The 27,251-nt window shown below is 44.0% G+C and overlaps 1 protein-coding gene across 3 annotated transcripts in view; it reads right to left on the bottom strand.

Moving 5' to 3' along the window:
• Positions 1-2,814: 2,814 nt before the first annotated feature.
• LOC127571405 (NAD kinase-like) overlaps positions 2,815-27,251 on the bottom strand; it is a 55,926-nt gene continuing 31,489 nt past the window's right edge. Inside the window, exons 7-13 of one of the 3 annotated variants that reach the window (XR_007956468.1) lie at positions 25,989-26,091; positions 20,406-20,563; positions 11,238-11,337; positions 8,605-8,762; positions 6,707-6,789; positions 3,107-4,792; positions 2,834-3,005 (exon numbers count right to left, since the gene is read on the bottom strand). Coding sequence is in view for 2 of the 3 variants with exons in the window: in XM_052017731.1 (XP_051873691.1) it covers positions 4,633-4,792; positions 6,707-6,789; positions 8,605-8,762; positions 11,238-11,337; positions 20,406-20,563; positions 25,989-26,091 (762 nt within the window). In the remaining variant the exon portion in view is untranslated. Of the gene's footprint in view, positions 4,793-6,706; positions 6,790-8,604; positions 8,763-11,237; positions 11,338-20,405; positions 20,564-25,988; positions 26,092-27,251 lie in introns of all 3 variants that reach the window. The other 2 variants (XM_052017732.1, XM_052017731.1) reach the window with 2 other exon arrangements.

Below are 27,251 nucleotides of genomic sequence, written 5' to 3'. Positions count from 1 at the left end.
ACAGAGGCCCTGTTCTTTCCACTTTCATGGTTGTTTATACAATTCCCATGTGAAAATTTATAATTTAATGTTCCTTTTAAGCTTTTGGGAAGTGCATTTCCAGATCATGACAGCTGGCGTGAAGCAAATTCCGCATCTTTTTTGTTTCATTTAAAAACAGTGTTACACAGGTTGTTCTTTTAATTGCAAATTGTGAGTTCTCACACCAACTAGAAAGGCTGGTGATCTGAAATTGTTGAAGCCTAAGTTTGGTTTTTAAGTGCCTGGTTGGAAGGTAAGATTCCGTGTTCTCTGTGATTACATTGGGCACCATTGGAAGTGTGAAGACAAACAGTTGGGAGTGGGATGAGAAATTAAGGTGATAAGCAGCTGGAAGCTCAGTTCATCCTATCCTTGCAGACTGAAGCTAGGTGTTCTGCAACATGGTAATCAATCAGTATTTGGCTGCTCCATTGCAGAGGACACATTGTCAGAATCAGATTTATATCATTGACATACAATATGAAATTTGTCATCTTATGGTAGCAGTGCAGTGCAAGACACAAAATTACCATAGATTACAAAAATTAATAGAGCAAAAAAAAAGGAATGAGGTGGTGTTCATGGGCCATTCAGAGATCTGATGACAGAAGAGTGTGGGTCTTCAAGTTCCTGTGGCACATCCCAGATGGTGAGGGTCATTAGAGATGAATGGTGCCTTCTTGAGGCACTGCCTCTTGAAGAGGTCCTCCATAGTGGGATAGTTGTGCCTGTGATGGAGCTGGCTAAGTTTACAACTCTCTGCAGCCTCTTGCAATTCCATGCATTGGAGCCTCCACACCAGTCAGAATGCTCTCCACTGTACATCTATAGAAATTTGTAAGTCTTTGGTGACATATCAAATCTCCTCAAATTCCCAACACATGACACCTTCGTGATTGCATCAATATGTTGGGCCCAGGAAGTTGCTCACCCTTTCCACCACTGACTACTCAAATGAGGACTGGCGTGTCTTCTCCCAACTTCCTGAAGTCCACAATCAATTCCTTGTTCTTGCTGACCTTGCTGCACTGTGAATGCTGAATCAAATACATATGAATAACCACTTCACCTGAAAACAGTATTTGGGTTTCCTGGATGGGTGGAAAGAGATACAAAGGCAGGGATTGCATCTCCTGAAGTTCCAAGGGGAAGGTGCTGGGAGTAAGGGTGGCTGTTGGTAGGGATGGGAGAGTGGACCAGCAAGTCAGAAGGACAGTCCTTTCAGAATGCTGCAAGGGGAAGTTGTCTAGTGGTACTGTCACATTGGAAGTGGCAAAAATTAGAGCATGATCTCTTGAAATGTGGAGGCTGGTGGGGTGGAAGATAAAAATGAGGAACCTTTCATTCTGGGTAAGTGCAGGAAATGAGAAGATACAATGCAAGCCCCAGTGATAAGCAAGTGTACTGATAGAGAAACCACAGTTAATGACAAAAGAAAATCTTGGACACAGCAGTGTGGAAGGTGTTGTCAGCAGAATGGATATGCTATAGCTAGGAGAAACTGAAAGAAATAGAATGGACTCTTTAGAAGCAAGGTGGGAGGAGATGTAGTCAAGGCAGAACATAGAACAGCACAGGACTAGGCCCTTCAGCCCACCACATCTGCACCAACCATGATGCAAATCCGAACTAATCCCACCTGCTTGCACATGGTCTATAGCTCTTCAGCCCCTGCCTGTTCAAAATGCCTCTTAAAAGTTGCTATCGTATCTGCTTCTTTCACCTCCCTGGTGGTACATTCCAGACACCTATCATTCTGTGCAAAAAAAACTTACAAATCTTATTTAAACTTTCCCCCTCTCACCCTAAACCCATGCCCTCTAGTGTTTCACTTTCCCACCCTGAGAAAAAGACCCTGTCTGTGCCTCTCACAATTTGATACACTTCTATCAAGTTGCCCCTCAACCTGTGATGATGCGGAGATCCCAGTTTGTCCAATCTCTCTTTGTACTCTGCAATCCAGGCAACATCATGGCCATCCTCCTCCGTACCCTCTCCAAAGCCTCCACATACTTCTCAGCTGTGGTGACCAGAAATGCACACAATACTCCAAATGTGGCCTGACTGTACAGCTGAAACCTGAAAGTCTGTGGGCTTGTATTGACCAATAACTTATGTCCTAAGATGGAGATAATGAAGGAAAGGGAAGTCATAGATTACATGAAAGTTAGAGCAGGGGTGATGAAACCTTAGTTCTATACAAGAAGAGGAAGCAGCAACACTACCAGAAAAAAAGGGAAGTGGCCCAAAGTAGGACTGAAGCGAGGATTGTTCCACATATCCCACCAGGACTCTGATGCAGGGTTTCAACCCAAAACCTCAACAATTCCTCCCACAGATGCTGCTCAACCCACTGAGTTCCTCCAGCAGATTGTTTGTTGCATGAATATTTGGATCTCAGGATAAGAACAAAATCTTAATAGTACCTTGTTTGAAGCAAAGAACAGAACCTCTAATATCACATAATCCTATTATTGGGATATCTCACCCTACACTAAAACTGGACTTGGTACCCTAGGTGGAGCTTGATCAGATTGCCAACAACTGGAGGAGCAACTTACTGTGCTTTACAAATTAATGTCACCTGCAGATTTGGATATACAACTCACTGTTCCTTCGTCCACAGTATTAAAAATGCAGTGAGCCCAATGCAGTGCAAGTCCACTTACCACATCCCATCAGAGAATAAGCCTTTTATTTCTGGTGAGTCCCAACCGATTGCCAATGTGTCAAAGTTACATCAAATACCATGAACTGTTTTTAATTTAACCAAGAAAAAGAACAGAATGATTTAAGATTTAAAAGAGTTTATTGAAAAAGTCTTGGTAATTTTGTATAATATTCCATATACTTAAACTGGAAATGTGAGCTGTGTTTTAATGTCATGGGTGTATCAAGTTCAACATCTGCCTCACTATAATGTGCATTCGTCCATTATGAAACTGTAGAAGTTATTTCTGGTTTGGTTCTCTTTGACATGGTATCTGAAATTTAAATCAGGAACATTAATGCCAATTACAGCTGGAAGTCACTTTAGTTTGAAGGATGCTAATGTTGTTTCGAATGCAAACACTAAATTTTTTACCAGCTGTAGGGCTTTTAGCAAAGATAGCTCTTCCTTTGCCCTCATCCTTGCTCTCAGAACAACATCCATCCACAAGCTGGATCCAAGACGAATGAATTAAGTTGTGGATGTGCACACTGGAAACTAAACCAGACGAAAATCTCAGTGCGGGCAGAAGCCACATAGGCCACAGTGAAGATTTGTATCCCATCAGTCTGGGCAGGATTTAAGTTTGGATCCCAGAGGCAAGACTGGTTTGCTGATATTGCAGCCCGAACTCATCCCACACTTAAATGGAGCGGCAACTGATTTAATTAACCTGAATAAAACAAACCAAGAACAGGCCACCAAATTCACAACAGGTTTCACTTGACTAAGTTGCAAACAAATGGCAGACCTCAAGAATGACATTTTTTTTTGAAATAGTAACCCTTCTAGAAATTCTCTATTTTCACCGTGAGTGCAGTGCTTGATCCCATTTACAGACTGCAAGTTACGTTGATGGGGGGGATATTAGCTCATTTGCATCTCTCCATACAAGGCAGAAAGTGGCCAATATTAACATCCCAATGTTGAAACTTGGAACACAAGGCAGTGACTGGCTTTCCTTCACTCACCAACTGAGGATAAAAATGGTTTGTGCTAGTCAGTAACATAGCAAGCATCAGACTGAAAGACATTTCTTGGAAGTAAATACTTGCATTTAAATAGCATAACTTACAACCTGTAGATGTAATTTGCATCTATATCAGATTCCTTTCGAAGTGCAGTCACTGGTCAACGTAGAAGTCAATTTGTATTTAGCAAGGTCCCATAAACATCAAAAATGATGAATCTGTTTCAGCAATGGCAATTGGGGGAAAATAAATGTTGGCAGGACAATGGAGATACATCCCCTGTTCTTCAAAGTAACAGATTTCCTTTATGCCCACAAGAGAAAGAACACAGGACCTTTGCTTACCAATGCATCCAAAACAGCACATCTGACACTGCAGTACTCCCTCAGCGATGGTACTAGATTGCGTTCAGGTCTCTGGAGTGGGACTTCATTCCAATCTTTTGACTCAGGTGAGAGTGTCACTCACTGAGCCAAGACTACATGCCAAAAATGTTCCATTTTTACGTTACATCTGTGGCAAGGACACATTTCGTAAAATCTGATAACTTACTGAAAAGGCACCTTGAAAGAAAGGCAATAAAATAGTAACATCCAAATTCTAGTCCAGAGTGAAGGGAGGCGATGCATTTTCACTATCCTTCCCAGCTTTTGACTCCAGGCATTACCATTCCTTCAAGATGACTAAGGTACAAGAAACTGAGCATGGGATGGGGGTTCTGCAGAGAGGAAGACAAAATAATCATATCTGATCAAATGTTACTATGCAATGCAATGCAATCTGATACACAATATGGTCTTCCAGTTAGTGATGTAAATGGGATGGATACCCCTTGAAGCCCAACTCAAAGGGACTGGAGTTTTTTCTTTTAAAAAAGAAAACGGGGAATAGCAGGGAAAGGAGACTGGGAAAACGGATGTACACTTTGGACTAACATTCAGTGTCTGAAGAATCCGTGATTTCTTCGAAGCGCGACTGTTTTTTGCGGACATTCCAGTGTAGGCACTCGGCAAGGCTATCAAACCAGTCGTACACGAGGTCGTGGCAGCAGATGGATGGCACTGGGTAGCAGGATGTTGTTACTGTAATGCTAAAATGGAAAACAGAACACCTTAACACTACTTAACTCCCTCTGTTCTTGCACTCAGTGTTTCAAGGTAGCTCCTTGTAACACTTCATCTTTCAGACACCAGACCTCTGGATCTAACACAGTAGGTGCATAACTGTGTGCAATTCTGGTCACCCCATTGCAGGAAGGATGTGGAGGCTTTAGAAAGGGTACAGGTTTACCAGGATGCTGCCTGGATTAGAGGGTATGAGCTACAAGGAGAGGTTGGACAAACTTGGAGAAACACACAAAAGGAGCTGGAGGAACTTAGCAGGCCAGGCAGCATCTATGGAGGGAAACGTACAACCGACGTTTCGGGTCAAGACCCTTCATCTGGACAAAGAAGCATCTACCTCCTAGATGGGGCACAGAAACATCACCATCTGCATCGTGATCATGACCAAATTATGTTTAATGTCAGTGGAGGGATAAATATTGGTCAGGACACTAGGATTAACGAAGCCACTCCTTTGTCAAAAAAACAAAATGCTGGAGAACTCAACGGGTTGGGCAGCATCTGTGCTGGGAAACGGACAGTCAAGATTCATTTTGGGTCAAGTCCCTCAGTCCAATTGTGTCCCAGGTACTTTACCTACTACTGGGAGAACAGAAGCTTTGTCTGAGAAACTAGTTTGTGGGCACAAGTCTCAGGAGTGAGATTTAAACTCAGAACCTTCTGACTCGGACAAAAGTGCCACCCACTGACAGACAGATGAAAGTGCAACAGAAAAGTTGCTCTTCAGTTAACAGGGCATAATTAATGCACTGGATTTTTATCTGTTCCAGTCCAGGAGACCTCTAGGATCTTTATTTTCCCTGCCAAGGCAAGCATCTAAGCAGCCACAGTACACAGTTTGACAAAATAGCATTACTTCAAAAGGGAAGCAGATGTTTAACTGAACAACAGTTAGGAAACAGGACAAGGTAGCCTATGGTTAAACAGGCATGATTTAAACACTAAATTAGCAGCTAGATGGAAAAAGTTCTAAGGGTGAAGCTGATCCCATTTCCAGTGGGATATGGAGGGTTCAAGACACGGGGGAGGCAAGGGTGAATGTACCGGAAGGCGCAGACAGAGCCATGGGTTAGTATAATGGCAGAGCTTATAAATGGGGTTGAACATGGCGTACTGACAGGTGGCAGCTAATGGTGGTCAGCTGGTTGAGTATGGCTTCACATAGCCGTTCAGTGTCTGATTTTCCTTACAGCTGCTTTGAGTTAGTCTGCTCCCCTCTACTGCTGGGGATCTACATCTTTGGTTTCGGTTAAGAAACAAAGTAAAACTGGAGTGAGTGCAGAGGAGATTCACCAGGATGTTGCCCGGAATGAAGCAGCTCAGTTATGAGAGAGTGGAGAGGCTGGCTCTGTTCTCCGTGGACGGAGCAATCATGACCCTCTTATGATTGAGGGGTACAGGTAGGGTAAGAAACTTACCCCATCAGAGGTAGATAAAACTTAAGGACATAGATTTTAGGCAAGGGGCAAGAGATTTAAGAGGGGATCTGAGGGGGAACTTTCTCATCCAGAGAGTGGCGAGTACCTGAAATGCACTGACAGAAAGAGTGGTGGAAGCAGAGTCACTGACAGCATTTAAGTGTCTAGACCAGCACTTAAATCGCCTAAGCTTAGAAGGTGGAAGATAGGATTACTATGGATGGGTGCCCTCTGCTCAGTATGGAGGTGGTGGGCTGAATGGTCCATTTCCATGCTGCACGACTCTTTATAAAAAGATAATGTCGTCTCACAACAGCAGCTTGATTTATTCATCATGTACAAATCAGCTATGCCAAGCAGCTTTGACTTTAGACGCCCTCAGAGATAATCTCTTGTCCATTGCAGCATGAAGAACATTCACGCAAGGGAAGGGGTCCAGAGGTGGAGCGGTGATACACTTACCTGTCAGTGTGTTGTATTTCCTGCCTCCGCCTGCCATCAAAGGACACCCACGCCACGTTCCTGGTGTCAGGCGACAACATTATCTTCAGAATCAAACACAAGAGTTTGTGAGCTCACAATTCACAGAGTCTATTATGCACGTTCAATTGCATTTTACGGAGCTTTGCATTTAATATTTTTGGAAGTGTATTATGGCGCTGAGTTAAATGATAAATGTGGAAACTGCTCAAACTGGAAACGTGCCCAAAGACAAGACAGTTTCTCCGGATGTTTTGCTCTAATCATTGTTCTTCCTCTTTTGCAGCCACTGACATACGTTGAGGTGAGGGCCCTATTAGACCTTGCCAAGCAGCGACTCCACATGTTTAGGTAGCAACTACTGGTGTTGACAAAACCAAATCACTCCTGCCCTGTGAAACCCAGAAAATGCCTTTTTTACAACATGGTGACTGGATGGTAACCGGGACTGAAGAGGTGAGCCCTTCCTTGCCCAAAGACACCAAGCCCATTTGTAGTAGCTAACTGCCAAGACTATTAACCTCCACAGGGACATCAAACCAAGTGTATACACTCAAGCACGTAATCCAGACTGACAGTTCAGTGCAGTACTGAGGGATTGCTGTTTTATTATTAGTGCTGTTTTACGAGGGATGAGCTCACAGGGATATTAGGCCCTTGTCTGTTCTCAGAGGAAGATGCCAAAGATATCCTGCACTATTCCATGAGGAACTGTGGAGCTGTCTAGGGAACCTAGTCACCATTTAACTTTAAAACTAGTAACTGAAACAGATTACTCGATCTTTACACAGTTTATGATAGCTTGCTATGCCCAAAACAAATAGTAGCCATGCTACCCGATTACAATTTGAAAGTACTTAATTGGGCTAAGAACTGTGAAACAGAAACAGAAGCAGGCTAGTCAGCCCTCCAGTCAGTCCCACATTCAGCGAGAACATGGCAAATCCAACCCTGACGTCAACATCACTTCCCCACTCTCACCTCGTACTTTGACTCTGCATCAGTTCAAATATCTGCCACTCACTCCACCACTGACACAGCAGGAGCAGCGTGTACCATCTACAGGATGCACTGTAGCAACTCACCAAGACTCCTTAGACAGCACCTTCCAAACCCACCACCTCTACCAGCTAGAAGGGCAGCAAAAGCCCAGGGAACACCACCCCCTGGAAGTTGCCCTCCAACCCACACACCATCCGGACTTGGAAATATATCGCTATTTATTTATCTATTTATTTTAGTAACTTATAGTAAATTTTTGTCTTTGTCTTGCACTGTACTGCTACTGGAAAACAACAATTTTCACGACAGACATCAGTGATAATAAACACAATTTCCAGTTCTTCACTGTCACAGGGTTAAAATCCTGGAACTCCCTCCCTAACAGCACTGTGGGTGTACCCACACCTCAAGGACTGCAGAGGTTCAAAGCAGCAGCTCACCACCAACTTAAGATCAATCAGGGATGGGCAATTAAATGGAGACACAAGGAACTGATGGTGGGATCTGGAGCAAAAAAAATCAAGCTGCTGGAGGAATTCAGCAGGTCAAAAAGCATCTGTGGAGACCAAAGGATAGTCAGCGTTTCGGGTCAAGACCCTGCATCCAACTAAATTCTGGCTCAACCTGCGAATCTCATACCCCTTGAATGAATAAACTAAAAACAAAATCACCAACCTGATTATATTCAGTGACTCCACCGCCACATCCCTCTAGGGGATAGAATTCCAAAACATCACATCTCTAAGAGAAGAAAACCCTCCCAATCTGTCTTAAGTGGGGGAGACGCCTGATTCTGTGTGTGTGTTTTGAATATCATTCATTGTTAACTAAAAACATGGCTAATGCAATATCCCATGAACTGATCGTAACCTGCTCACCTTTAGCTCCATTCCAGCCGGTACCACAATGGGTCGGAACGAGAGGGAGTGAGGACAAATGGGTGTGATCATGATGGCTGGGACATTAGGGTGCATCATAGAGGCACCAGCTGCTGCAGCATATGCAGTGCTGCCAGTGGGTGTGGACACGATGACTCCTGCAAAATCAAGCACACACAGCTCATACCCTCCCACAGGTAACCCCACACCCCTTGGAGATTCCCAGAAAAGAACTTCTTTACCCAGAGATGGACAAGAATGTGTAACATGTTACCACAAGTAGTTGAAGTGCAGTTTAAAGGAGAAGCTTTAATTTATCTATACTGCTCCCAAGCACAATCAAGGGCAGAACAGAAGGTTCAAGAGATGCAGGGTGGGAGTATCAATGGCAGCATAGTTGCTTGGCCAAGAAAACACACCAGCACCTCTACTTCCTCAGGAGGCTAAAGAAATTTGGCATGTCCCCTTTGACCCTCACTAATTTTTTTTTTAAAAATCGATGCACCTATCCAGATGCATCACGGCTTGGGATGGCAACTGCTCTGCCCGAGACTGCAAGAAACTGCAGAGAGCTGTGGACACATCATGAAACCAGCCTCCCCTCCATGGCCTCTGTCTACACTTCTCACTGCCTCAGTAAAGCAGCCAACATAATCAAAGACCCCACCCACCCCAGACATTTTCTCTTCTCCCCCCTCCCATCAGGTAGAAGATAGAAAAGCCTGAAAGCACGTACCACCAGGCTGAAGGGCAGCTTCTATCCCACTGTTATAAGACTATTGAACGGTCCCCTAGTACGATAAGATGGACTTTTGACCTCACAATCTACCTTGTTATGGCCTTGCACCTTATTGTCTGCCTGCACCGCACTTTCTCTGTAACTGTAACACTTTATTCTGCATTCTTTTCCCTTTGTACTACCTCAAAGCACTGATGTGATGAAATGATCCATATGGATGGCATATAAAACAAAGTTTTCACTGTACCTCAGTACCTGTGACAATAATAAATCAATAAGCCAGAGACCAACTTGTGAACATAGATCACTACAGCACAGTACAGACCCTTTGGCCCACAATGTTGTGCCGACATATGTTTCCACTTTTTCCAAATCAAACTTTAAAAATTCTTTATCATCCAAGATTCCCTAATTTTGCCATCTCTGCCTTTCACCCTTTCCAGAACGTGCACTGGACTCTTATTGCCTCTCTTCTAAAAAAAAATCCCACTTGTCCACTGCCATTTTACCCTCAAGCACCTGCTCCCAATCTACTTTCACCAGGTCCTCTCGTACACTATTGAAATCAGCTTTTCCCCATTTCAAGATTTTAAACTGAGGACCAACTTTATCCCTTTCCGTAAAGACCTTGAAACTTACAGAATCACGATCGCTGTTCCCAAACTGTTCCCTGCCAACACTCCAACCAGATGCTGGAGGAACTCAGCAGGCCAGGCAGCATCCACGGAGAAAAGCAGATGGTCAACGCCCCAAGTCAAGACGCTGTACATCTGTGTAGCAATTCTCTGCAACTGTCCAGCTGTGCAATTCTTGTAGATGGAGAGGAATGGCTGGACTGAGGGAATGCATTTAGGGAGTTTTCTTTCCACAGGGTGCCATTGGAATTGAATGCACCATGCAGGAGCAAATTACCAGACTTGCAAAAGGAGGGGGTAGGGGCGCAAATCTGTGAGACAGGATGACACCTCCAGTTAGACGTGCCCTACGATTAAATGGATTTACTGGTTACTAATGGCCCCCAAGAAGGACAATGGTTTACAGGGCTGGGCCACCTGTAATAAACTAGACAACCTTTCCTCATCCTTTTCATACATAGGCCTTTCGAACAGTGAAACACTCACCTGTCTATCAGTGTACAAGCAGAAATGTTTTCTGTTTTAACCAACGTGTTTCTATATGCTGTTTGTGCTGAGGTTTAAAGGGCTGAAGATACAGTCGCCATGAATGGGGTGAAGGTGGGTTGGGGGAGGGGGTGAGGAGGAACAGGATGCCAGAGTTGTGGTGGATGGGGCTGGAAGACTGGAGAAAGTTTCACAAAGGCGAGAGCAATGAAGCCAATAAATGCAAGGATAAGTACTTTATATTTGAGACGCTTAGGGGAAAGCAGGAAATAACATACATCAGCCACAGTAGTGCCGCAAGGGATACACAAACAGAACTATGCAGGCAGCAGAGATTATACGATCTGAAGGTGGCGAGGATGGGAAGCTGCCCAGGGCAACACCGAAGGGTTGGAGGTGACAAAAGTACAAATGAGGACTACAGAGGCAGGGGCAACTGCAGAGAGACAAGGATGAAAAAGTGGTGGACTCTGTTGAAAAGGATCTTGAGTCTGAATAGGATGCTGGGGTTGCAAACAGCTTGGTTCAACCCAAGGCAATGACTGGGGTGGTGTGATGACATGAAGTCACATTAGAGATGTGTTAATAAACACTCTGTAGCTACAGGTGAGAAAACCAAACCATTTGATCCAAGGAGGTCCCACACGTGACCCATGCAAAATCAGAGCTGGGATAGGGTCAAGGCAATGGGTGCCCAAAGAATTAAGTCTTAAGAATTTATAACTGGCATATGAATAAGCTATAAATTATATATGTCTCATTATTTAGCTTACCGTCACCCTGGACAGAAGTGATGAGTCTCCCATCCAAGTACAGGTCCACGTTCGAGAGGTACGAAGAAGGACCTCGATCCACCACCAGTTCATTCAGTACCTGAAACAACATCAGTTTGGTAATGCCCACTGGAATGGCACATGCTGTTCTCAGGACAACGGTACATGCGTGGCATTAAACAAAAGATAACAGAAGGAGAGAAGGAGGATGAGGGGAGACATGATAGAGGTGTACAAAATATTAAGAGGAATAGATAGAGTGGATAGCCAGCGCCTCTTTCCCAGGGCACCAATGCTGAATTCAATAGGGCATGGCTTTAAAGTAATGGGTGGGAAGTTCAAGGGAGATATCAGAGGAAGGTTTTTTTACCCAGAGAGTGGTTGGGGCATGGAATGCACTGCCTGGGGCAGTGGTGGAGGCAGGTACATTGGTCAAATTCAAGAGATTACTGGATAAGCATATGGAGGAATTTAAAATAGAGGGATATGTGGGAGGAAGGGGTTAGATAGTCTTAGGTGAGGTTTAAAGGTCAGCACAACATTGTGGGCCGAAGGGCCTGTATTGTGCTGTACTGTTCTATGAAACAGTCCTTTACAACAACACATGATGTACTTCTCATCACGTAACTAGCACTAGTGCCCCCCGTGTCTGTCGTGCACATTCAGCTTCAGGTGGCCAAATGAGAATTTGAATTGTCTTGGTTCTCCTCTTCAAGTAAGAATACTACAAGAGAACTTGTCCAAACTGATGAGCACAGAAACAAGACAAAGAAAAGCAGCATCACTGAAGCTAATCCAGTTCATTTACACTTTGCAAGGGATAAGTGCCAGGTAGGACACAGAGGCAGAGCTACTGCCTCAACTCCAGCAACCTGGCTTCGATCCTGACCACTGGTGCTTTCTGTACGGAGTTTGTACGTTCTCCCTGTGACTGTGGTTTTCGGAAATACTCTGGTTTCCTCCTGTATCCCAAGGACGGCAGGTAACTTGGCTGCTGCAAGTTGCCCCTAGTGCAAAGCGAGTGGTAGAATCTGGGGCAAGTCAATGGAAGTGTAGGAGAATAGGTTGCAGGGATTGCCCTATGAGCTGGCATAGACTTTATGGGCTGAAATGGCCTCCTTTGTCACTAGGAAACATGATGGTATGTGGGCTGTAAATGCATCAGATTTCCAACTTACTGAATAGTCTTTTTTTAACCATAGAACCATACAGCACAAAACAGGCCCTTTGGCCCACCATGTTGTGCCGTCCATCAAACCACCCTCACACTACCTAACCCCTTCCTCCCGCATATCCCCCCATCCCACACTCCTCCATATGCCTATCCAATAAGCTCTTGAACCTGTCCAATGTATCTGCCTCCACCACCACCCCAGGCAGTGCATTCCATGCACCAACCACTCTCTGGGTGAAAAACCTCCCCCTGACATCTCCCCTGAACCTCCCACCCATAACCTTAAAACTATGCCCTCTCGTATTGAGCATTGGTGCCCTGGGAAGGAGGCGCTGACTGTCTACTCTATCTATTCCTCTGAATATTTTATATATCATGTCTCCTCTCATCCTCCTCCTTTCCAGTGAATAAAGCCCTTGCACCTTAAGTATTGAATATCTCTCCAATCCAGCCAGCATCCTGGTAAATCTCCTCTGCACCCTCTCCAACGCCTCCACATCCTTCCTATAATGCGGTGACCAGAACTAACCCTAACCCTAAGGCCTAACTAGAGTTTTGTAAAGCTGCATCATCACCTCGCGGCTCTTAAACTCAATCCCGCGATTTATGAAAGCCAACATCCCACTGGCCTTCTTAACTGCTCTTTCCACCTGTGAGGCAACTTTCAGTGAACTGTGAATGTGAACCCCCAGATCCCTCTGCTCCTCCACACTGCCAAGTACCTTGTCATTTACCCAGTACTCTGCCCTGGAGTTTGTCCTTCCAAAGTGTACCACCTCACACTTCTCTGGATTGACCTCCATCTGCCACTTGTCAGCCCAGCTCTGTATCCTATCAATATCCCTCTGTAAGCTCCGACAGCCCTCCACACTATCCACAACACCGCCGATCTTAGTGTCGTCTGCAAACTTACTAACCCAGCCCTCCACCCCCTCATCTAAGTCATCTATAAATATCACAAAAAGTAGAGGTCCCAGAACCGATCCCTGCGGGACACCACTAGTCACTGCCCTCCAATCCGAGGGCACTCCTTCCACCACAACCCTCTGCTTTCTACATGCAAGCCAATTCCTAATCCACACAGCCAAGCTTGCTTGGATCCCTTGGCCTCTGACCTTCTGAAGAAGCCTACCATGAGGAACCTTATCAAATGCCTTACTAAAATACATGTAAACCACATCCACCACACTGCCCTCATCAATCTTCCTGGTCACCTCCTCAAAGAACTCTATCAGGCTTGTGAGGCAAGATCTTCCCTTCACAAAGCCATGCTGGCTGTCCCTAATCAGTCCATGATTCTCTAGGTGTTCATAAATCCTATCCCTTAGAATCCTTTCTAACAGCTTACCCACCACAGACGTGAGACTCACCGGTCTATAATTCCCTGGCCTATCCCTATTGAACAAGGGGACAACATTCGCAACCCTCCAATCCTCTGGCACCATCCCCGTGGACAACGAGCACTCAAAGATCCTTACCAGCGGTTCAACAATCTCCTCCCTAGCCTCTCGAAGCAGCCTGGGGAAAATCTCATCAGGCCCCGGAGATTTATCTGTCTTAATATTATTTAACTTCAACACATCCTCTCTCTTGATATCTACAACCTCGAGAACATTACCCCTACCAGCACTCCCTTCCACGTCATCAAGACCCCTCTCCCTGGTGAATACCGAAGAGAAGTACTCATTGAGAACTTCTCCCACTTCCGCCGCCTCCAGGCAAATTCTCCCACCTTTGTCCTTAATCGGACCTACCTTTACCCTAGCCATCCTCCTACCCTTCACGTACTTGAAAAAGGCCTTGGGATTTTCCTTAACCCTACTAGCCAACACCTTTTCATGTCCCCTTCTAGCTCTCCTCAGCCCTTTCTTAAGTTCCTTCCTCGCTACCCTATATTCCTCACGGGCCCTGTCTGAACCTTGCTGCTTATACCTCACGTATGCTACCTTCTTCTCCCTAACAAGTCGTTCCACCTCTCTCGTCACCCACGGTTCCTTCACCCTGCCATTCCTTCTCTGCCTCACCGGGACATATTTATCCCTAACATCCTGCATAAGATCCCTGAACATCGACCACCAAAGGACATCCCAATTTACACTCCCAAGTTCTCTCCTTATAGCCTCATAGTTCGCCCTTCCCCAATTAAAAATCCTCTTGTCCTCTCTGCAGCTGTCCATGACAATTTTAAAGGTTATGGAGCAATGGTCACTGTCCCCCAAATGCTCACACACCAATAGATCCTTCACCTGACCCGGTTCATTTCCTAAAACTAGATCTAACATAGCATTCCCTCTAGTCGGCCTGTCAACATACTGCATCAGGAATCCCTCCTGGACACATTTAACAAATTCCGTCCCATCTAAACCTTTGGCACTAAGCAGGTTCCAGTCTATATTTGGGAAGTTGAAGTCTCCCATTATAACAACCCTGTTATTTTTGCTTCTCTCCAAACACTGCCTGCCAATCTGCTCCTCTATATCTCTACTGCTACCGGGGGGCCTATAGAATACTCCTAGTAGAGTAACTGCTCCTTTCTTGTTCCTTACTTCCACCCATACGGACTCTAGAGATGATCCTTCTACAACATCCATCCTTTCCACAGCCGTAACAGTGTCCCTGACCAGTATTGCCACCCCTCCTCCTCTTCTCCCCCCCTCCCTATCCCTCTTAAAACACCGAAAACCAGGAATATTCAATATCCACTCCTCTCCTGACGTCAGCCAGGTCTCAGTAATAGCCACGATATCATAGTCCCCCATACTTATCCAAGCCCTCAGTTCATCCCCCTTATTCCTGACACTTCTTGCATTTAAGTAAACACACTTCAGTCCATCTACCTTACTACTTTTACAGCCTGTATTCTGCTTCTCCTTCCCCAAAGCTTCTCTACCTGTTTGATCTAACTTTTCCCCATCCCCTTCTTCTTCTGACCTACTCCTCTGGTTCCCTTCCCCCTCACAAACTAGTTTAAACCCTCCCGAACCACCCTAGCAAATCTCGCTGCAAGGATATTGGCCCCCTTCTGGTTCAGGTGTAACCCGTCCTCTGTACAGGTCCCACCTTCCCGAGAAGAGATCCCAATGATCCAGAAATCTAAAACCCTCCCTCCTGCACCAGCTTCTCAGCCACACATTTATCTGCCACCTCCTCCTATTCCTGCCTTCACTATCTTAAAAGATTGCTTTTTTTTTAAATGATTTCCATCATCTGTAATATTTCACTTTATATAAGCTGGGTGATGTTATCAAAGGGAGAAACACTGGCCAGGAAATGCAGGAATTCCCATGCTCTTCAAATGGGTACCCTTGACCTTTAATGACCAGCTGGAGGAAAGCCTGTGCGTCTATTCAAAGTCTCACCTGAAAGACAGCACCTCTGACTATGTGGAACTCCTCAGTAGTTCAGCCTAAATTTCTGCACTATGGAGTGAGACTCAAGTCTCCAACAGCCTGGCTCAAAGGCAAGGGTGTTACCAAAAACACCGAATCCATAACACAAAAGGCGGTGCACCACCTGATGTGTCACAGGAGAGCCACTAGCATTTAAGTGCATTAAGTGTTTTGGCTTTTTAAGGCTATGTTCTGAATCAACATAATGCGTGTATCAATGTCATTACAACATCACAAAGAGCCTTGAAATCAGTGAAGCGGCACCATTTATAGCCATCGTTGATAGATAAAATATTTCACTCCATGTTAATTGAGACTGCATTATTTGCGCAGCAGATGCAGTGTTTAGCTATTATTGAAATGAAGTTTTAATTGGATCATATGATCAACAGCCGGGGTAGCTCCTGCCTTCAAGACTTTTCCCTTTTATTAGGGATGGGGGTTATGGACAAGGGAGATAACTTAAAAATTAACAAACAAAACTGCAGATTGTGGAAATCAAATAAAAACAGAAATACTGGAAATATTCAGCAGGTCACAGAGCATCCATGGAGAAAGAGTTAACATTTCAAGTGCACTTTGGTAGAAGGAACAGAGGCGTAGACTATTTTCTACACAGGGAGTGAGTTCAGAAATTGGAGGCGCAAAGGGACTTGGAAGTCCTGTTGCAGGATTCCCTGAAGGTTAACTTGCAGGTTGAGTCAGTAGTAAGGAAGGCAAATGCAATGTTAGCATTCATTTCCAGAGGACAAGAATATAAAGGATGTAATGCTAAGGCTTTATGTGTCTCTGGTCAGACCACATTTGGAGTATTGTGAGCAGTTTAGGGCCCCATATCTAAAGGAAGGATGTGCTGGCATTGGAGAGGGTCCAGAGGAGGTTTGCAAGAATGATCCCAGGAATGAAAGGGTTAATGTATGAGGAGCATTCGAGGGTCTGGGCCTGTACTCACTGGAGTTTAGAAGGATGAGGGGGGATTTCATTGAAACCTACTGAATATTGAAAAGCCTGGATAGAGTGGTTGTGGAGAGGATGTTTCTAGTAGTGGGAGAGTCTAGGACCAGAGAGCACAGCCTCAGAATAGAATGACAACCCTTTAAAACAGAGATGAGGAATTTCTTTAGCCAGAGTGTGATGAATCTGTGGAACTTATTGCCACAGACGGCTGTGGAGACCAAGTTATTGGGTATATTTAAAGCAGAGGTTGATTAGTTATTGATTAGTAAGGGCATCAAAGGTTACGGGGAGAAGGCAGGAGAATGAGGTTGAAAGAGAAAAGTAAATCAGCCATGATCAAATGGCGAAGCAGACTCAATGGGCTGAATGGCCTTATTCTGCTCTTATGTCTTATGGTCTTAAAAGGTCACCAACCTGAAACATGAACTGTTTCTCCCTCTCTCCGCTGATCTGCCTCACCCACTGAATATTTCTAGCTTTTTTTTAAACCTTAAATTCAATCATTATTCTGGAGAAAAGTTATGAAACACTTTCATGCAGAATACGGTAAACATATGCAAAATCAGTAGATAGTAGTTCCACTAATAACTTTAAATCAGAGATCCAAAGATAGTCATCTCGCAGGGCAGGCATGAAAGACCAAATGGCACACACAATGCTCTTAAATATCAAAAGGAGACATTAAGCTTGGTCAAAAAGCAATGTCTTAGAAAGCAGGGGAAATAGATTGGAATGTAATTCCTAGATTTCTGACAGAGGTGACAATGATCCAATTCATACCAATACGAGTTATGATGTCTATGACTGTGACAAACTAACATTTACAACACTGGAGATCATCACTTGGCCTATTCTGTCAAAAACAGAGTCACCTAACCAGGTACATTAGGGACATTTAACAGACTCTTAGATAGATACATGAATGATAGTAAAATATGGGGCTATGTGGGAGAGAAGGATAGATAGATCTTAGAGCAGGATAAAATGTTGGCACAACATTGTGGGCTGAAGGGCCTGTACTGTGCTGTAATGTTCTATGTTCTAACCCTATCGTCCAGAACCAGGTCCAAAGCTCTGCAGGATAGTTTTTCCAAGTAATGATGAAGTGCGGAGATTTTTGCCTGTACCACCAGTTCAGGCAACAACTTCCAGAATCCTACCATCCTCTGGGAGGAAAGAAAATAGTTTATTTCATTTTCACTCTAATCCTTTACCAATTAGGTGGTGCAGTACATTACTGGACTGGTTAGTTTGTTCTTTGAAAAAAGCTGAACATTAAGTAGTTGTTAATATACTGTAGCAGGTCCTTCACCTACCTTGGCGATTTTCTGCTATGAATCCTGCACACTTAGGCGAGGTTTAAAGGTGGGCACAACATTGTGGGCCGAAGGGCCTGTATTTTGTTGTACTGTTCTATGTTCTGTGAAATAGGCACTTTGGCCCACTAAGTCCACACTGACTAGCAACCACCCATTTGCACAAATCCCACGTCGATCCCATTTTATTCTCCCCATACTCCCCATTAACACCCACCCCACAGATTCTGCTACTCACCGACACGTTAGTGGCAATTTACGGTGACCAACTAACCTACCAACCCGCACGTCTTGGGATGTGGGAGCAAACCTGAGCACCGATCACAGAGAGAACCTGCAAACTCCACACAGACAGCATCCAAGGTCAGGAATGAACCCCATGAGGGACTGGTTCTGCAAGTGCCGCTCCACCATACTACACCGATATCAAGCAACATCACCAGCAGACTGCTTAATCATTATCACATAACTGATTGTGATACCCAGTGATGCAGACTGGCATTACTACAGGACTACACTTGAAAGGTATTACAGTGGCAGCAAAGAACGTCTGAAATGTCCCACACTGTAAAAGTTGCTATATCAGGCCTCTTCTTTTGTGAAGATGCAGTTTACAACAAAGGTGGAAAAAGCCCAAAACAGCAAAAGTAGTTCAAATCAACCATGTTATCACATTCCCAATTGAAGTAGAAAAAGACTAAAAACTCTCCCCCTTGTTGGGAACACTTCACAGATTGTCCACAATTCAGAGAATTATTAAAGCACCATCTCCTCCTTATCATCTCAACACATCCAGCTCCTACAGAAAAAGCCAGAAGCACTCATTAGATCAAGCAGCATCCATGGAGAGAGAAATACAGTCAGCACCTTGGGACAATGACTGGAAAAGTGAGAAAGCAAGCACGTTTTATCAGGGTGCAGAGAAAGAACAGAGAACATGTGTGTCAGGGTACAGACCACAGTTGTCACAGTTACAGTAAAATACCACCAATTTACAGGCAGGAGAGAAAAACAAGGGAACAAATTGAAATGTGCAGCCACATCTGTGGAGATATGTTCTTTAGAGAACAGAATAAAAAATCCTGGTTGCCTGAAATTGTCAAATTGAGTCCCAAGGGCTGCAATATGCTCAGAGGGAAGATGAGGTGCTGTTCCTCCAGCTACACAAACTTTCACTTCCTTTTCAAACACTGGAGTTATTTCAGGAAGTAAATTCCACATATTACTCTTAAAAACAAAACAATACTGTACAAAGTACTCCATGTGTGGGCTCATCAATGCCCTTTACGACTGAAACATAACCTCCCTATTTTTATATTCAATTCTCCCTTGCAATAAACCACAATATTAACTTTCCTAATTACTAGCAGTGTCTACTAACTAGCTGTCTGAGAGTCGTGCACTCAGACACTTAGATCTCTCTACACCTCAGAGCTCTGCATTCTCTCACCATTAACTAATGTTTCATTTTTGACTGCCAAAGTCAAGGTGCCAATATTACACTCCATTTTCCAGATCCTCACCAACTTACTTATCCATATCCTTCTGTAGCTTCCTTACGTCCTTCTTCACAACATACTTTTCTGCATCATCAACAAATTTGGCAACTGTTCCTCTGATGCCTTTATTCAAGTCATTTAAATCATGTAAAAAGTTCAGGCATCACCACCAAGCCCTTTAGCGCTCAGAAAACCCATTTATCCCTTCTTGCAAGTTGATCCAAAACCCCAGTTATAAGATATATCAGATTATCCCTCCGGACTTCCCTCCAGCAAGAGTGAATGGCAGCTTTAATTGTTCTCCCCAATGCACTGACTTGATGATGACGACGACTCGCACACAAATCCACGTGCCAACACATGGGATGTCTACGTAATCGGAGTGAGGCAGCAGGAAGCATGACCTCCAGCCCAGTGAGTCTGCACCTACCATCAAGCACCAATTTACACTCATCCTGAGCTACTCATTTTACTCTCCACACATTCTCGTCAACTCCCCACTGATTTTTACCACTTACCCACACACTAGGGGAGAACCGACAATAGCCAGTTAACCAACCAACCCATGTTTTTGGAATAGGGGAAGAAACCAGAACACACGGAGAACATACAAACTCCAAACAGATAGGAGGTTAGGATCGAACATGGGCTGTTAGAGCTGCAGAGTTTCTTTGGAGCAACGTTTATAATATTTCTTTTCCAATTAGAATCTGGGGCAAATTGAACAGATGATTTTTTTTCTTTCAAATTAGTGACCCTGGCTTCACTTTTCCTTCCCGTGTTCTGTTAAGGACAGGAGTTTGCAGAGGGACTTCTGGTTATTGTGCACATACATGTATTTGCATGAAGGCTTTTTGTGTCTCGTTGTCAATGTGACTCTGTGGGACCAGTCCGTTATCCTCCACTTGGTACTTCCTCTCTCGCTCTGCTGTTTTTAAATCCTTAACCACCTTCACCTTCAGGCGACTCCTCAGAATTATCCTGGCATCTCCTGGTCAAAGACAAGGTTCCAAATTAAGTTCCATTCACTTCAGATTCTGGGGTTGATCATTCTACGACTGGTTAAAATAACAAGACAGGCACTGATTACGAAACAGCTCATCTATCCACAGCACCACCCCACAGTACTCCACCCACGCATAAACCATGGAGTAATACAGCACAGAAACAGGCCCTTTGGCCCAACTCATCCATGCCGACCAAGTTTCACATCTGAACTAGTCCCATTTGCCTGAGTTTGGTCCACATCCCTGTAAAACTTTCCTATCCATGTACCTGGCCAAATGTCTTTTAAATGTTGTTATTGTACCTGCCTCAACCACTTCCTCCGGCAGCTCGTTCTATTTATGCACCACCCTCTGTGTGAAGTTGCCCCTCAGGTCCCTTTTAAATCTTTCCCCTCTCACCTTAAACCTACACCCTCTAGTTTTTGGTTCCCTTTCCCTGGGGGAAAAAAAGACTGTGTGCATTCACCCTATCCATGCCCCTCAAGGTTTAATACACTTCTATAAGGTCATCCCTCAGTCTCCTATGCTGCAATGAATAAAGTCCTAGCCTGTCCAAGCTCTCTCTATAAACTCAGGCCTTCAAGTCCCAGCATCCCAAGCACTGGGTTACAGTGAATGAAGAATATCCCAAAGCCAAAACTTCCCATCCAAAAGTGCCCTCTTGACTTACTTTCATAGTACCGTGAAATGCTTTGGGATGCTTTTATTCATTCTATAAGCTTCTAGAAGATCATCTCTTGGTTGCTCAAAACTAACGTTGCCAATCTTCTCTCTCAAGACCTTAAGCTTTACACCCCTCACATTATAGGCCATCCCCAATTTATGAACGTCCCACTTATGGGCACCCCAACATACAAACAAGCTCCCATAATATTGTTAAATTCAGAAGTCCGACATACGTTCGTTCCTACAAGTGGCAGAACTAGTTTCCTCTCTCTCTCCACTTTTATTAATTGTTCTTTCTTATCAGTCTTGTGCGCCTTTGATGCTATTCATTACAATACTGTGGAGGTTTGGTTACCAGAGTTATTTTTGTGTATTTTCCGTCTTATAGACAGAAACCGTTTTGGAAATCTGTAACAATGGAAGCCGTTCATTAGCCAGAGAAGGTCTGCATTGGCATTCTAGTTTTTGAACAGTTTCTCATGTTGGGGACCAAATCTGGAGACTGTCACTGCAGCCCAAGTAGCAATTTCAGCAAGGTTTCCCAGTTTATATGACTGATTTAGAAAAGATTTTGCTCTTGGCAATCCTAGGGTCTTGTAAGTGCAAAGAAATGAAAAGGAATCCAGGTCAGAACGAAGGACCAAGATATCTAGACTCTCTTCCAGACAAGCTTTTTTTTCCCTGCAATAAAACTGACCTGGGTGACATTGCTGGGTGATGTAAAAAGGATAAGAAATACTGAAAGTAGGTCATTTTCTTCCTTGAATTTGGTCCCCATTCAATCAGGTTATGGGTCAATTGATGACTCACACACTGGAACGAAAGGATTTAAACATTTTCCTCACTCAAGTTCTAGGCATTAATAAAAGCCATCAGCAGAAGTCCGAGCCACCTTCTCCTTCCTTGGTCCAGGCACAGTGAGGCCAACAGCCCCAACGTTAAGATACACAACAAGGATTAGAAGCCAAAGCTGTGACCCTCCTTGCTTGAAATAAAAACAGAAAATACTGGAAATACTTCAACCTGAAACATTAACTCAGATTCTCTTTCGACAGATGCAGTCTGACCAGCTGAGTTTCTCCAGCATTTCTGGTTTTATTTTAGACTTCCAGCATCTGCATTTTTGTTTTTAATTTTCATTTACCTTCATTGCCTGTATAGCTCAGGACTAAACTAAGCTGCAGAGCCATGGGAGGTCCATCTTACGCAAATATCTGTACCGCATAGTGTACAGAAAATCAGCTCAGGTGAAGAGTCATTGATCCAAAATATTAACTGTTTCTCTCTCCGTAGATGCTGCTTCACCTGCTGCATGCTTCCAGAAATTTGTTTTTATTTCAAGTTTCCATCATCTGCAGTTCTCTTGATTTTCATTTACTGCCCATTGTGTGAGCCTACAATGAAGTCCTAACTCAGGTGTGTTGTGGTCAGATGGCAGTGGTGAGGATAGGAATACAAGGGGTAGAGGTGATGCATTGCTTGTTCAGAGACCTGATCAGTACTGCATTCAGTTTATGGAAGTGCACCGCAGGAATGATATATTGACCTTGGGCGGAGACATACAATTCAAATCATTAGAACTTAAAGTTGGCTTGAATTTGAAGTTAGAAGATTGAGGTTCTATCTTAATGAAATATTTGGAAGTCATTTAAGGAGTTAGAGCAGATAGAGCAAAGCCATTTCTTCTGCTGGAGGAATCCTGAACAAGGGGACAATATCAAGTAGTGGGGTTTTCACGAGTGAGACGAGGACATGCTTTCCATACAAGGATAGTGCCACATTTCCACTCTTACCATTACAAAATTCAAGACATTGACTGGGTGGGAAGTAGGGAGAGATGACCAACTGGAAGCTTCATGCCCAAATTTTATTGGATGGGGTGTAAAGGGCTACAGTTCAAAGACAAGTATATCATAGTTGATCTGAACCTCAATGCCATCTAACTGGAAAACTGAGTGACCAAATGACTTTGACCTGTTCCCATGCTCCTTCAGAGACAGCAATGCTTGAATACATCTACACAAGCATTTGCTCTATATAAACACCATGTTACAATCTCCTACCTCTTACTACTCTCCCATCACACAGCCACACCCATGTATGGCAATTAATTGATTTCCTATCACATTTGAAATTCATTATTTTTCCTGAAAAGTTCAAATAATTCCACAAGAAATATTGGCAACTTATGAAAAGCATAGAGTAGTGATTCGATTAAACTCTCATGGGAGAAAAAATTATCTACATGTTTAAAGGATAAATGGCTCCTTTCTGCACTGTAACTTTCTAGGATTTCAGTACATTAAGGCATGGCCTGATTTCCCCCAACACTAGTCACAGGCAATGAGTAGCACCTTATTTCGAATCCAACAGCTACCTTTTGACATTCAATGCCATTACGTCACCAAAACCCCCAACATCTGTCCCCCATTTACAAGAAACTTAATTGGACAAGTCACATCAGTAAACAGGTCAGAGGTTACACATCCTGTAGCAAAGGACTCAACTCTATTTCCAAAGCCATTCTACCATCTTCAAGGCACAACTTCAGAGTGTGACGGAATACTCTCCACGAATGCAGCTCAAGTATCTCGCCAGATGCTCAACACCAGTGAGGACGAAGAAGCCCACTTGATTGGCACCACATCCAAAAACACTTACTCCCTCCACCAATGGTGCACCTCGGGTGTAGTGTACACTATCCACTAAATGTACTGCTGCAATTCGCCAAGACTTTGAAAACACCTCCTAAATCCCATGACCTCAGCCACCTCCTACCACCTCTATACAGCTGCATGGGCCACAGAGTGCTACCATCTTCACAACCTACATCATCCCAGTATCAGCCAACTTTTCTTCATCAAAACCTTTAGAGTTCTTTAGTCAGAACCGTGGAATAGGCTGCCAGCAACGGTGCTGGAAGCGGAAACGATAAGGTCTTTTAAGAAACTTTTGAACAGGGACATGGAGCTGAGAAAAATAGAGGGCTATAGATAAGCCTAGTAATTTCTGAGGTAGGGACATGCTTGGCACAGCTTTGTGGGCCGAAGGGCCTGAATTGTGCTGTAGGTTTTCTATGTTCTAGAACCAGATGGATTACAGTGATTTAAGGCAGCTCCCCACCATCTTCTCATGACCAAACAGGAAAAGGCTTTAAAGCCATAGATATCCACTTCCCATGAGATAATTTTATTATAAATTGCATTACCTTCATTATGCACCAAGTCATTCAAGAATCACTACTCCAGCAAATTAACCATTGATTTAATTGGTGCTAGGACAACCTCACAATTCCAATGGATGATTATACAAACTGGCTACAAAAAGTAGCAAAGCATACCTTTAATTAAAACCGCTTGCTTAAACGCACTCTATAGTACACAGCGCAATTAAACTTGTGTGGAGACATAGAACAGGGCAGAAGAAAAATCACTCAGCCCATATACGCATGATCTCAATGCATCTCAAACTGCTCCCAGCACAAGATCACAAGAGAAGGGAGCAGAAGTAGGCCATTCGGCCCATCGAGTCTGCTCCAAGGAAAAGGGAAAAAAGAAAAAGAAATGAGAAATTGGGGGGGGGTGGGGAGGTGAAAAAAAAACACACCATTCTAACCCCAATTTCCGGCCTTATCCCCATATCCCTTGATACCCCGACTATTTAGATATATGTCCATCTCTTCCTTAAACGCCTCCAATGATCTGGCCTCCACTGCTGTACGTGGCAAGGAATTCCACAAATTCACCACCCTCTGGCTAAAGAAATTTCTCCTCATCTTTGTTTTAAACCTGTACCCTCTAATTCTAAGCTTGTGCCCTCTGGTCCTGGACTCACCCACCAACCATCATCACCTCCATGACCACCACAAATTTAGCCAACTTTATGGTTCATTGTTCTCTCTGCCAGCGGGCCAAACCTGCAAGGGCACAGTCAGTATTGCTAAGTTTTGCCATGAGAATTCAGCTCTACCAAACATGGAGGTTAATTTCAATTTCACCCCCAAAGGTGTTTATTAAAGGTCAACAACTATACTTTTGATGTATAGAGGGATCTTGGGGTGCAAGTCCATAGCTCCCTGAAAGTGGCTACACAAGTGGATAAGGTAGGAAAGAAAGTGTACAGCATATTTGCCTTCATTGGTCGGGACGTTGTGTATAAAAGTCATAAGTCAGGAAGTCACGTTGCAGCTGTATAAAAATTTGGGTCAGGCCACATTGGGGTATTGTGTGCAGTTCTGGTAGCCCCATTATAGGAAGGATATGGAGGCTTTGGAGAGGGTGCAGAAGAGGTTCACCAGGATGTGGATTGGAGAGAACAAGCTATAAAAGGAGAGGTTGGACAAATTTGGAATGTTTTCCCTGGAGCGAACGCTGAGGCCTGATAGAAGTTGATTTCCCCAGGGTATAAATGTGAAATACTAGAGGGCATGCATTTAAGACAAGGGGGTGGGGGGGATAAAGAAAGAGTTTAAAAAGGAGATTTACATGGCAAAGTTTTTTTTTTAAAAACACAGAATGGTTGCTGCCTGGAACCACTGCCAGAGAAGTGGTAAAGCAGATACAATAGTAACATATAAGAGGCATCTGGACAGCCACATGAACAGGTAGAGAATTGAGGCATATAGACCAAGTGCAGGCAGACGTGCAGTTTAAATTGGCATCATAGACCAAAGGGCGTGTTGCTGTGCTGAACTTTTCTATGCCCTCGCAGACAACAGAATAATCTGGAAAAATTTGCTCCTACCTTCAATCACATTGGTCACTTCTGTTCTGTAGGACTCAAACTTAAATGGGGTGAGGAATCCAAGTGAACCAAGATGGAACGCCATAACAGGAGGAACGCTGGTCTGAAAAGAAACCGCAGCACCTTAGCCACACAGAACTAAGCTGTCAATGACGTACAGTGAAGAGCAGTGGTCCCTAATTTCATATGTGACCTGTGGGCCCCAGTCCAATTCTTTACACTGTGGAATGTAAATTTAGAACTCCAAACATCAAGCAGTCACAGAAAGAGCATTAAGAGAAGACAACTGAACAAGCTCCTAAGGGATATCTCAGCAATTAGTACCAATACACCCAAATCAGATAAAGTTTCAGAGAAAAGCTTGGAAGAACAAGTTTGGACCAACTGTTCCCAAAGCTCTCCAACATAGGGCCGTCTCCTGAAATCATGACTCAGTCAAGTTGATAATTAGTTAGCAACAATAGCCAACGATTCCATGATTATTTATCGTTCAATTAACAGGATAGTAGAAGGCAAATGGTGATTAACTGCCTGTTTTACCACCAATTCTTATGTAGTTATGGTCAGACTGGCACCAGAAGCACTGTGTTCAGCAGAGATGACTCACTGAACGCTTTCACATTCTGCTCCTACCTTCAGTTAGAGTCACCCAGCACAGAAACAGGCCCCTTGACCCACCGAGCATGCATCAAGCTTAGTTACACTAATATTACACTAGCTCCATTTTATTCTCCCCATATTCCCATCAACTTCCCCCCAAAAGTTTAGATGGGCATCCTGGTCGGTACAGATGAGTTGGGCAGAAGGGTCCATTCCAGTGCTATATTACTCTATGACTCTAATTCACATTAGGGCAATTTACAGTGACCGGTTAACCTACCAACCCGTACACCTTTGGAACGCAGGAGGAAACTGAAGCACCAGGGTGAAACCCTCGCGGTCACAGTTAGTACCAGAGGTCAGGGTTGAACCTGGGTCACTGGTGCTGCAAGACAACAGCTCTACTAACTGTGATGTCCTTTAAACCTTATAGAAACATCACTGAAAATCAAAAACTGCAAATGCTGGAAGAAAATGCAAGTTCTCAGGTTTAAGGACCAAAAGCCAACAGACAAGAGTCTTGATCCTAAGAAAGAATCTTTGTGGTGGACACTACTGTAATTCATTTCACAAGCACCTCCACATGACCCAGCGCTGTGCCCAAATTCTTCCTCAATTCCAAGGAACCCAATGATACTCTCATCTTTCTCCGGTGCTGTTCCT

The sequence above is a fragment of the Pristis pectinata genome, chromosome 6 (assembly GCF_009764475.1).
Source record: "Pristis pectinata isolate sPriPec2 chromosome 6, sPriPec2.1.pri, whole genome shotgun sequence".
Lineage (NCBI taxonomy): Eukaryota > Metazoa > Chordata > Chondrichthyes > Rhinopristiformes > Pristidae > Pristis > Pristis pectinata.
The sequence above is the reverse complement of the archived record's forward strand: the minus strand, read 5'-3'. Positions and strand labels throughout refer to the sequence as shown.